The sequence below is a fragment of the Peromyscus californicus genome, unplaced genomic scaffold, assembly GCF_007827085.1.
Source record: "Peromyscus californicus insignis strain IS unplaced genomic scaffold, ASM782708v3 Scaffold_21__1_contigs__length_65335640, whole genome shotgun sequence".
Taxonomy (NCBI): domain Eukaryota; kingdom Metazoa; phylum Chordata; class Mammalia; order Rodentia; family Cricetidae; genus Peromyscus; species Peromyscus californicus.
In genome coordinates this window covers 7677176-7690346 of record NW_026294514.1, presented here as the reverse complement: position 1 = coordinate 7690346, position 13171 = coordinate 7677176, and the positions used below count along the sequence as shown (strand labels likewise).

The 13171-nt window shown below is 41.9% G+C and overlaps 1 protein-coding gene across 1 annotated transcript in view; it reads left to right on the top strand.

The window, feature by feature from the left end:
* The window catches only part of Dnah7 (dynein axonemal heavy chain 7), a 260952-nt gene that overhangs the window by 41292 nt on the left and 206489 nt on the right, over positions 1 to 13171 (top strand). The window contains exons 11-14 of the mRNA XM_052749441.1: positions 2677 to 2860; positions 3407 to 3586; positions 9159 to 9431; positions 10553 to 10680. Coding sequence (XP_052605401.1) covers positions 2677 to 2860; positions 3407 to 3586; positions 9159 to 9431; positions 10553 to 10680 — 765 coding nt within the window. The remainder of the gene's footprint in view (positions 1 to 2676; positions 2861 to 3406; positions 3587 to 9158; positions 9432 to 10552; positions 10681 to 13171) is intronic.

Below are 13171 nucleotides of genomic sequence, written 5' to 3'. Positions count from 1 at the left end.
CCGGTCGGTCCTTCTTGTTCTGGACCATTCCCAGAGCACCTGAAAATCTTTTGGCTTTTAAAAATCCCCTTTGTTCTCCAATCTTCATCCACTCTGATCCTAGCAGGGTGTTATATTTTTGAGTCTTTTTTTTTTTTCTTAACTTAGCACAAAATTCACCACTTTGCTGTATACGGTGCTGTGGCTTACATACATCCATAAGGCTGTGCAGTCATCACCACTAATTCCAGAATGTTGTCTTTGGCCCCAAGCAGTCTCTTTCTCCCTTGGTGGCCACTCCCCACTCTCCTTCCTACAAGCCATTGACTATGTCCCTGTGGACTTCCCTGTTTGGGAAATTACATTTCAGCAGAATGACATTGTATACGGCCATTTCTTTCTGATTTCTCACAGGAAGCACGTTTTCCAGGCTCATCTTTGGAATAGCCTTGCTCGCGCTGGTGAGCTTTGGTCCACTTGATACCAACCGGAGACGCTTGGGAAGAGGGGACCTCGAATGAGAGCTTCCCTCCTCTTGAACTGTGGGCATGTCTGATTTATAAGTTCCCGGTGTTGTTGGTTCTTACAAATAAATCACTTTCAGATCTGTTGGCTTTTTATGTTCTGTTTGTTTGTGTTATTTCTGCCCTTCTTGTCTTGAGTTCTGCTTGCTCTATCTTTTCAATGTCTAGTGGAATTTTCTTGTATTTTAATGTGGGTGTTTAGAGCTAAAATTCCCCTCTGTTCACTGACTTTTGTTCACCCCTCATTTTTAGAATATAATCATTTCATATTCACTCATCCTAAATTATTTTCTAATTTATCTTCTGAATTTTGGATATTTCTATCCATGTTATCTTATCTCTGCATACTTCTGAATCTCCAAGTGTCATGTTATTGGCTTCTAATTTTGAAGTTCAGTCCTTTTATATTTATTGAGATATGTTTTATGACTACCATTTGTTTAGATGACTTTTTAAAGCATATCTTCTGTGCCCATTTAATGTGTATCCATTCGTCTTAATTCCCATTGCTTCTACCACTTGCAGGCCCATTTTTACTCTGTGTGTGTGTGTGTGTGTATGTGTGTGTGTGTGTGTGTGTGTATGTGTGTGTGTACACGCACACGCGCGCGTACATGCACAAACATACATGCAAGCAATCATGTGTGTTGGGGTGAACACACACATGCATGTGAAGGCCAGAGGACACCCTCAGGTGTTGTACTTAGGTGTCTTATGCTTTGTTTTTTGAGACAGGTTTTCTCATTGGCTGAGGCTTGTGGGTTTGATTTTAGTAGCTCTTCAGGGTCCTCCCGTCTCTGCCTGCCCAGCACTGGGATCTGAAGCACAGTACTTTATTGGTGTTTTCAGTGTGAGTTGTGGGGATTGAACTCACGTCCTCGTGCTTAAGCTATCTTCCTAGCTGGCTATTACCTGCCATTTAGACAGACCGTTGCCAAATAGAAATGACGTCTCTATTCCTTGTGTTTTTAAACTTCCCTCTTCAGACTACCCTGTGAACCTTCATTTTAGCATCTCCCATTCATTGACAAATAATAAATACAAGTTCTTAATCAGATTTGAAAACTTGCAGCACGGCCCTCATCTCTGTGTCATCTCCTCTGAGCATACATACTTCCTTCTACCCTGGGCCTACGGAAACACGTGATGAATTCTTGGTTTTTAGCCTATTTCTACTTCAGCTACTTCTGTTAGGACTCTGTAATTACCATCTTCACTAGAAAGCCTTCCTCCAAGATTTAAAGGTAAAGTGTCTCTCTGTCTTCTGACTTCCTAGCTAGTTTTCCATGATGAACTCACTACTTCCATCATTATGAGAGAAAGGATGATGTAATATCTTTCTATAACTTCTATAACACTATTCCTAGGACATAAGTGCACTCATGGTACGTATAGTTAAAAAGGAAAAAAAATGTATTTAAAACTTAGGCTTCTTCCGTTAGAACACTCTGGTCACTCCTATCAACTATTGTTAAAGAGTTCATTATCCCCTAAGACAGAAAGCAACAGCATTCCTTAATCTTGCAGTCTTGTCAGGGATTTTATAAGCCGAAAACTTCAGTGGTTTTCAGCATGAGGTACCTACATATGAAATTGCACTATTATTCTTTTATTACAAGGACACATGGACATTTGAAACTTCATTTTGAATCAGTCATTCTTTCAGTATTACACATTAAAGGAAATTGGGAAAATAAAATCCATGCTGGTTTTGATTTGTGCCTTGTTTTTAAGCTATTGTGAAGCAGTAGCTTGGCATAGCGTGTGGTTTTCACTTGGTATAAGCTAGATTCTTGTTTGATCAATTACTCACTCCACAGCTTTAAACTAACAGATATTCCACAGAGACCCTTTAAGAGCCTGAAGAGAAGTGTCCAATAAGGTTATTTCTCATATTTCTTCAAAACTTGCAAGGAACCGTAATTGCAGGGTTAGATTTATGTCTTACAGCACCACATCACTGAGTCATTTTCAATTGGTTATGATTTAAAATTTCTTTTCCTAGGAGAAGTGAAATACTCTAGCACTTAGGTCTCAGAGAGTGGGTAATGTCACTTAGCAATACACCACTCTATGAAGACCTTTGGATGTCTAGAATTTACTGTTAATGCTTAATGCGAATGGAGTAATTCACTGAGAGTATTGACTTCTAAATGTCTTTTGTTCTTTCAAGGTGGTTTCCGGAAGTGCAGAATATTTATTACCAAGGCAATAAAAAAAAGCAGCTGCCCACTGGAGACAGCAGCGCCAAACTGGACTCTTTCTTCAACTGTGCTGCCACGCTCATGACCTTACAGCTGCAGGACCTCACTCTGGCCTCCATGCAAGACTTCACAGACCTCATCGCCCAACCCCCTGTGAGTACCCCTCGGCTAGGCAGCTGTGCCTTTGATAACAGGTTTTCAGTTCCTTCAAAGAGGAAAATGGCAAGATAGCTTTCCCAAGGAGACAGCAGAAAGTGTGTCTTCAGACCCATTACACTTAACTGCTGAAAGGTTAGGTCAACTTGTGTAGTTTGGATGAGATTTTCATCACAATGGTGAGGATTTGGGTAAATCCTTGGGGGAAGATTGAGTCCTGAAGGCTTGGGTAGAGCTTGCATGAGGAAGGAGTCCCTCTTTTGTCTGGAAGGAGACTGTTTTGTACAGTGTCAACAAGGCCTTGGAATCAGAATGTGTTTCTTCTCTAATAACCTCTAGGTCCAACGAGACACTCAGTTCCAACCCGTCAGGATGGCAGTCACTCCCACTATCTTTCCAGTAGGATCTCTGGCTTAAATGTCTCAGGCACAAGAGGAAGTGTGTTCTATGTATTTAATTGGGGCTAGCCTACTTTTTCATCCTTAACAATTGATCTCTATATCTCCATGTATACCTATAGTTATTTTATTTATTTTTTTATAGGAATCTATTAGAGCTTTTGAACATCCAGGTTTCATCATGAGGCTGATTCTTGACAATAACAGCATTAAGTTTGAACCTGAGTTTAGTGACTACATAGATATCCTTGTAAACGTTTATGAAGTCATGATTAAGGCTGTCAGCTTTGTGCCAAGAGTCGAGACAAAATTGTATTCCAAGTGGGTAAGTAATAAGGACATTCTGATTGCTTGAATTTGCATGATGCCATTCACCTAAGGCCTAAGATTTGACAGAGACCCTCCACTTCAGAGAGTGTGAAAACTGATAATACCAGCTTATAACAAAGCTTGAAGGCTGGAGAGATGACTCAGCAGTTAGAACACAGGCTTCCAGAGGACCAGGGGTAGATTCCCAGCACCTACATGGTTGCTTACAATCATCTCTAACTCCAATTCCAGGGGATCCCATATCCTCTTTCTTTTTTTTTTTTTTTTTTTCCGAGACAGGGTTTCTCTGTGTGGTTTTGGTGCCTGTCCTGGAACTCACTTTGTAGACCAGGCTGGCCTCGAACTCACAGAGATCTGCCTGGCTCTGCCTCCCAAGTGCAGGGATTAAAGGTATGTGCCACCAGCCTGGCCCCCCATACCCTCTTTTGTCCTCTGGCTCTGCATGCACATGGGGCAAGGGCATACATGCAGGCAAAACACTCACACATATAACACTGAAAAGTAGAAATCTTTGTTAAAAAATATCATCTCCCACTAGCTTCTTCTATGAAATATACACATGTTCCTAGCCTAATCCTCCACTGGATGTAGCAGAAAACTTTCTGAGTGGCAAGAAGTCAAGCCGTGATGGGGTTTGAATAGCCAATGAATGCTGGCTGTATGTCTCATGCTGTTTGCTGAAGTACTCATTCAATGATGTCAACACAACCCCAACTCTGTAAAACTATCCCAGGATTGGCGACCCTTCTCCTAGATAGCGTTTTCTATCAGTAACAAGCTCCTGCCTCTGTCCTCACAGCTCCCGCCTCCACATTTCCTTGGTGGCCACTGCCGTTTGATCCACCACACAGGAGTGCCCAACAAGTTTTTAACTTGCAAAGTTTTCAGGTTTCCTAGCTCCAATCAGTAGCTTTCCTTTTCCTTTTTTACTTGTGAAGTAGCTTACACATATTTCACATATACAAAAAGTACAGACAGGGTACTAGTCTTAAAAGCTCCAGTGGCCTCAGAGTTAGCATCTGCATAGTTGCAGCCCATCCAAAGAATGGAATATCACTGCCCTGAAGGCTCTCCCCCAACACACCTTACTACAGTACTCCCGTTCTCAACTTAGCTTCCAGGAGAAGCGTCACCAGCCTGAGTTTTAGAGTGACTATTTTTTTTTTTTTTTGGCATGAAAATTTTATTTTATTATTTATTTATTTATATTTATTTATTTTATTTTGCAATACAGTTCAGTTCTACATATCAGCCACGGATTCCCTTGTTCTCCCCCTCCCGCCCCCCTCACCTTCCCCCCAGCCCACCCCCTATTCCCACCTCCTCCAGGGCAAAGCCTCCCCCGCGGACTGAGATCAACCTGGTAGACTCAGTCCAGGCAGGTCCAGTCCCCTCCTCCCAGGCCGAGCCAAGTGACCCTGCATAGGTCCCAGGTTTCAAACAGCCAACTCATGCAATGAGCACAGGACCCGGTCCCACTGCCTGGATGCCTCCCAAACAGATCAAGCCAATCAACTGTCTCACTCATTCAGAGGGCCTGATCCAGTTGGGGACCCCTCAGCCATTGGTTCACAGTTCATGTGTTTCCATTCATTTGGCTATTTGTCCCTGTGCTTTATCCAACCTTGGTTAGAGTGACTATTTTTAATTTATAAAAGAGAGAGAAAAGAGAGAAAGGAGAGAGGCCGGGGGGCGGGGGGTTGTGTTACTAGTTTTTTGTATATTCCTAAATGATTTCTTTTTATATGCTGCATATGCTTACCTAAATAGAGACATATGTAACTCATGATTTGATTTTGCGCTAGCTAATTTCATATCAACTTGACACAAGCTAGAGTCCTCTGAGAGGAGTGAGCCCCAACTGAGAAAATGCCTCCATAAAATCAGTCTGTAGGGCATTTTCTTGACTAGGGATTGATGGTGGCACCCCTGGGCAGGTGGTCCTGGGTTCTATAAGAAAGCAGGCTGAGCAAGCCATAGGAACAAGTCAGTAAGCAACACCCCTTCATGGCCTCTGCATCAGCTCCTGCCTCCAGATCCTTTCCTGCTTGAGTTTCTGCCCTGACTACCTTTGGTAATAGACAGTGCTGTGGAAGTGTAAGCAAAAGAAAGCCTTTCATCCCCAAGTTTCTTTTGGTCATGGTGTTTCATCACAGCAATAGAAATCCTAGCCAGGACAGGGTTAGATTACTTGACATTTTGATTATGAAAGTATGCACTGGCTGTTCTTTTCTAATGAAAGACAGAAAGGGAGTGGATCCGAGTGGGAGAGAGGTAGGGAGGACAGAGGGTGGGGGGTAAAGGCAGGGAAAACTGTATTCAAATTATATTGCATGAGAAAAGCATCTATGTTTAATAAAAGGGGGGAAAGAATTAAAAAAAAAGAAATTATGCATTGGGAGGACAATGTCCCCTTCAAGGAGTTCCTATTTATTATTTCATTTTCTAGAAATTATATTAATTCTTTGTACAAACAGATTTAGACATTTTTATGGTCCTTTCTACTTATTAAGATATTTTTGTCTTTATACATACTAATTCTTCTTCATCCTGAATTTAAGAATTCCACCATCTCTTCATGGGTGTGTTTAACTTCCTTAGGTTGGATTTTTCCTTCTAGTGTTTTCTATAGGGCTGGATTTGTGGATAGGTGTTGTTTAAATCTGGTTTTATCATGGAATATTTTGTTTACTATTTGTGATTAAAAGTTTTGCTTGATGTTCTAAAATAGAAAGTTGTGATGGTGTCATGAGTCTATGAGGATGCTGGACTAAAGTCTATCAAATTGTGCAAACAGGCAAATTGTATACTATGCGTGCTATTTATCAATAAAGATTTTATAAAATGTAAAAAAAAAAAAAATTCTACCGTCTGTGTCCTTGGCCTGAGTGATTCTGCTGGTGGTGAAATCCTGCCCATGGTGGCTAATTCCTCCGCGTTCTTTCCCTCTGTGACTATGGAGCAAACATAAGAACTTTACTCGGGAGGTCTTTGTGGCTGTTGTTTGCATCGGCTTCTTAGGACTTCTGTAATCCTTTGAAAGCTCTGGAAGGCTCAGCTTTGACTGGATTATTTTTGACTTTATGATGTTTTGAACTCACTGGCTATGTGCTTATCCAAGTTGGAGACTAGAATTCTGGTCATGGACTGTTAAGACAACTGTTTTGCTCTCACAGGCAAAGAACTGACTTATTCCTCACTCCTCCACTCTCTTCAAGGATTCTACCTCCGTTTAGCTTCGTCAAGGTCTGTCTCCCAAGAGCCTTCATTTTATTAACTATATGAGCGGGTGTGAATTACTGTGTCCTACTTTGCTCTGCTCTGAGGCTTTATCTTCTGGTGTCAGACCTTGCCCCCTACTCCCTCCTTGCTGGGGAGTTGGAGCCGAGCTTAACCACAGAGATGAGTGACGTTTGCAGGCAGCTGCACACTTGTGACATCTCTAAACTGAATTTCTCCCATCTTGGCCCCATAGACTCTTCCTTTATCCTTTGATCCCTCCGCCGTGCATTGGAAGAGGTAAATTTAATAATTATCCAACATATTTATGTATTCCGAAATAGTTGTTTTCTGCTTATCAGTTCTTCATATTGCTGCATTTTGAAGTCTGTCCAAATCCACTGTTTGCTTTACCTTTGCACAACCCCAACTCATTTATCACATTCATTTCTAATACTTTACCGTTTTTTCGAAAATGGAAAATGTCAAGGAAGCTTATGAAATGCATTGATATAAGCAAGTTAATAAGATAAGAATTATCAAGCTCTAAGTACTGATTATAATTATCCAAATGAATTCTGTTGCTATGACTTTATGATTATAAAACATGACTCTGTAGCTGGAGTTTTCTCCAGTCCTGTCTGGCCCACGGTCAGGACAAATCTCTCTCACCCGCCAGTCCCGCAGCCACTTAGACCCAACTGAGTAAAGAGGATATATGATGAGTTTAAATTAGTATGAAAAATGCATAATAATTTAGACTTTTCAAGAAGAGAATGATATTTGCTCTGACATCAGATTTTAAGAAATAGGACTTGCGTGGGGCATTGTATGTGGAGTAATGGTTTTGTCAACCTTACTTGGTCACATTTTAAAAATAAAAATTCTGGGGTTCATCATAATGACCATCCCTAGATAGCTATAGGTAATTTGAGGACCAGTCAGATTTGAAAATAAATTATAAAAGTACTTTGAAATAAAAAATAATTACATAGAGAGTCTCAGTGACCTTCAGCAGTAAATGCAGAAGCAGATTCATAGTGATCTTCATTATTATATTTGATAGGAATGGAAACCAGATTAAAATACACCTTTATTTCCCATGGAAAGCAAATCTGGTAAGGGCTAATGTACCCTGAGCCCAGACTCATAACTGTCTCATGATCTGTTTGATATTCTTTGAATACCCGAGGTATTGCACAAAATATCATTTTTCTTAACTCTCAATGGGCACTAATTAAATTTAATATTAGAAACTTTCTAAGGTACTTCTCAAGTCTGAGAATCCAATTATGTCTAGAAAGATAGCTGTATTTTAGAAATTAGATAAGCTGCTAAAAATGTAAGAAGCATTTTATGATGAGTCTTAATGACCTTTACACGAGAACCCATAAATCCACATAACACACAGCCTGTTGTATGGACTGCATTATTCTAAAAGCTATTTTGTAGAAGAGACAACACTGAGTGTCAGTTGAGTCCAGGAATGAGGGACCTGTGGAGGCAGCAGCATTTGGTCGTGTCCCTGTGAGCAATCTAGCTTTAAGACAGATCATCTTCTGAAGTGCCCATTAGGGGGTATAGCAGACAAATACTCACCGGATTACTAAATCAGTGTGATCAATTTCAATGTCATAGAATACTCACCACAGACTGTGGTTTCTGTTCACTGCAAGTTTAAAAATCTCTTCTTCTAGATGTCAGAGTACAGATGTTTCTAAGAGCGACTGTGCAGATTATAAACTACGTCAACAGTCTTCTCTGATTTGCAAGGGGAAGGAGTCAAGCTTTTGAGATTTATCTGCTCGTTTAAAATTGTTGTTTCACACCTTCTTGCTCACTCTCACCCTAACTGTGGTAGCAGAATAGGAATTTGGCAATCAAAGATCAACATTAAAGGTCACTAGTGAATGGCAATCTTTCTCTCCACCTTGTGGATAGGTTCTATGATTGTGGAGTGTGACAGTGTGACTCTTTGAGCGTTTTCTTTTTAAGCGTGCAGGCCAAGGCCAGCCTTAGAACTCTAGCACAACTACCTGTGGGCTTTGTGCTTTTGTGCCCTAGGTCTTATTTCCCATGTATTTTCCAACAACCATTCTCCCAACTATACTGAAAAGAGAACACAAACAGCTAGCCTTTAAGGACAATGAAAATTACACAAAATCTCCATTTTACAACACTCTTTGAGTTAGATTGAATATATTTCTATTGATTAGAGACTAGTAAATCACAGACCCTTATGAATAAAAAAGACAATATAATAAGATTGACACTTTTACAGAGATAGTATAATGGGGCTGGTTTAACTAAAGGTACTTAAAGTAACATTGTTTTCCTCCTTTGGTTAGGAAAGTAAATCTAGGCCAACAACCTTGAAGCCCATAATTCTGAGTGAAATTATAGACGCTCATAAAGAAAAGATTAAGGAGGTCGTAATAAGAGAGAGTGTGGCGCCCATCGAGCACCTCAAACTCTACGACAAGTATCAGTTCTTGATTACCAGGAAAGCCGAGCGTGATGTTGATGAGTTCCTGCTACAAAATCAGAGTTATGAGAAACTAATAGAGGAAATTCGCAAATACCAGAAACTAATAGAAGACATACAGTATACGTCTCGAAAGGTAAGTGGCCCTTTCCTCTATGGCTCCTAACTGAATCGCATGATCTTTTCTCAGTTGTATCAACGTCTAAGGTTAAAACCCACAGGGAAAAATTCCGAGCGCTGTCAACAGGAACAGACTGGCAGAACAGGCGGCATGTGCCAGGTGTGGTGCAAGCCTCAGTGTAGAACAGCCAGGACACACACAGATCTTGTGCTCCAGTGCCCGAGATGCCAGCACTGCTTGCTGACCTATGTCATGTACTGCCCCTCCTCCCGGTTCCAAGAACCTGACTTTTAAACTGCATGTTAACAAATCATTTGGAAACCACAGCGATGACACCAAAATGTGCTTACTTCCATCCCTGAGGATACTAGGAACTTAAACATCCTCTCTTAGCCTTGTTATCAAAAACATTTTTTTTTTCAAATTCTCTACCATGCCCATGTATTATATTTAAACACAGAACAGATAAAATAGTTGAAACCCATCTTACTGCTGAATGTGATGATATACACCTGTAATGCTAGCACTCAAGAGGCAGGAGGACCACAAGTTCACGGTCAGCCAGTCTGGACCATAAAGTAAGACAATGTCTAAAAACAAACAAAAGGAAACAAAACAAAAGGAAAATAAATGAAGTCCATTTTTATTGATTTGGCAGTAGCCTAATTTCCTAAACTTTTAAAATCTATTCTTCTTCTTCTGGATTCCAAGATAACCAACTTCAAGCTTATTTACTCACAAGATATTTGTGAGTAAAGTACAAAGAGCAGGGAATAGGTAACAGAAACTCCCCTGTCTCCACATGGGAATTTGTGGTTGTCTTCTGTTGTTTGTTTTTGAGACAGGATCCTGCGTTTAGCCTAGGTTGGCCTGGAACTCACTATGTAGCCCAGGCTGGCCTCACTCAGTCCCAATTCTGCCTCCCAAGCGCATGGGATTATAGACCTGAACCAGCATGCCTGGCTGAACAACTAAAAACAAAACAAAACAAAAACAAAAACCAAACCCCAAAAACTCAAAACTTAACCTCGCTAGATGGCACACACAAACTGGTATCCAGAGAATGGGAGAATTAAGAGACTCTCTTACTTATTCTTGTTCCTGTTCATGTCTATTAAGTCTTTATCACCCTGCAGACGGTTCGTTTGGGAATGTTCGAAATGCATTGTGAGGAACTGATCCGAGCTTTAGTGAAGCGAGCTGATGTCATCTGTGGCAGACTGATAGCTAAGATGTTCCGTGATCACCAGGAAGTGAACACAAGGTATGGAGGGAGTGCCACTACTTGTGTGTGTGTTTTAGGAGCGGGTCATTTCACTGTGTCACTCAGCTACAGCAGTGGACTAGAACAGTGTCACGAGGGATTCAGAAGAAAGGACTATGCTAAACTTACTTCTACATGGAGTGACATTTTGTGATGTGATTGTCATTATGATTCCTCTCACAAATGTGCCTTCCCAATTGTCCATTAATTGTAGCATTAAAACATGTTTTCATTCTTTTGCACAAGTCAGGTGGACATTGATTTCATATTTCAAAATGTATGTAATCAACATATAAATTAGTTTTCAAAGTAGATTTATTTACTTAGGAGCTATGGGTGGATTTTAAGGACTTGTCAGATTTAGAACTTGGTCAAATTATCATTATTCTTCAAGGCTTTGACGAGCTGTTATCTTAACTGGACAGTTTTTTGTTGGCTAGACAGGGTGTGGGGGTAGGAAAGCTGGCTAGTCTAAACTCAGAGAGCACCAGTGAGTGTAAATCTGAGTGCCCCCTTATCGAAGACAAGAAACACAACTAGTGTAACTGCTCCTCAAACAGGGAACCTCGCTTCTAACACGTTACGAGGTGGAAAGCAGAAATAACCAGGATTTTCCGTGTAATGCTTTTGAGGGCAGGATCTCACTAAGTCCCTGCGCTGGCCTGCAAACCATGGTACTCCCAAATACTCAGCTCTCACTATCCTAGCAGGATTGGAGATGTGAGTCACCCCACCTGCCTCACAGAACATTTCTCACAACTCTGATATCAGAGAAAAACAAGATCATTAGCAATTGTGTAGAAGTCTGAAGGAAGCTTCGTTTACCTAAGCCGTGCTACACATGAGAGTAGGGTTAAGTTATGAATGAAATACGCCGAGAGAAGTTACAGTGCAGAAATGGAACCAAGTACATTGCGACAGGGTGTAAGAAGTACCACACTCGGCTGGAAAGCGGAGCAGGAGGACAATACAAAGTGCTTTCTCAGTGTGGTGCTGGGAGGAGAGGGGGCAGCGAGGGAGGGCTGCAAAGATGTTGAAGAGAGGGAGGAAGGATCATAAGAGCAAGGAGGATCAGAATCATGATGGGAACAGCCACAGAAACAGCTTTTGGACCAAGCTAATGGACTCCTGACTGACAGCTGGGGAGCCTGCATGGGACTGAACTAAGCCCTTTGAATGTGGGGGATACCTTGATGTATTTGTAGGTCCCCTGGCAATGGGACCAGGACTTACCCTGGGTACACGACCTGGCTTTTTAGACCCCATTCCCTATGGTGCAATGCCTTACTCAGGCTTGATGCAGGAGGGAGGGGCTAGGTCGATATCAACAGGGTGTAACAGCCTGTGTTGACTCCCCACGGAAGGCCTTACTCTCTATGAGGAGGGGATGGGGGTAGGATGGGGGTAGGTGGGGGGGGGAGCGGGAGAAGAGGAGGGAGGGGGAATAGGTTGGTAAAAGGAAAGAAAATCTTTTTTTAAAAAAATAAAAACATATATATATATGTTTTTATTTGTATATGTATATATATATATACAAAGTGGAGTAGGAATTCCCATTTTAAGGATGAGTCTGCCAGGAGAGTGGCGTGGGTGAAGGATCCCAGGTAGAAAGGGAGTCTGTAACAGACAGCAAGCAGGTCATTGGTGTTGCATATCCACCAGGAAAAAGCCAGTTAGCTGCCTTGCTTCTGTAGACAAGGGTGAGGAGGTGAGGGTGAGGAGGTGAGGGCGGGGCTGCAGAGGGAGGCACCGGTAGAAGAGGTGGGGTTTGTGAGGCATCTCCAGGAACCATGCTGCATTTTCAGCTTAAAGCTCTGGTCCCTCTGAAGTACCGAGGAAGGGTGGAAATGTCGAGGATTTTGTGCTGGGTGAAGCATTTGCTTTAATTCTGTTGCTGTTCCCTCCTCACGACCCTCTGAGCTCATGGCAGCTCTCCCTTCTTCCCCCGCTATTTTTAATGACGTCAGACTCACTGGGCTGCAGAGGGCGCAACAGAACTGTTGCAGGTGTCTTGATGGGGATCACTCAGCTGCACCACAGAGGTCTCTACAGCAGTGTTACACCTCTCTCTGTCTACCAGTTCCTCCCCACGGCCTCCTATCTGTATCCCTTAGTGGATGGGACACACCGGTCCGTCTGTTGATTCTGCCACTGAGGTTTGCAAACATCCATCCCACCTTCAGCTCAGGGTGGTCCACAGGCTCTTTCTTCCCTCCACAGCCAGTTTTTGTGAAGATTTTTTTTCCCCCTGGAGTCCCTTACCTCTGAACCTTTTTCTTTCTTTCCAGTTCCAAGTTTGTTCATTATTTTTATCATCCAGTAGGAAATATTGGAGTATGCCAGTCATTTCTAGGCAACAGGGGCCTTTTTTTTTAAATTATTCCCTATAAGTAGAGTTAATTACTCCCCCCCTTTTTACCATCTCAGTGGGCTGAGCATGGGAACTGCTCCTTGAAGGAACTGTCTCAGGCATCAGACTGTGAACAGTGTG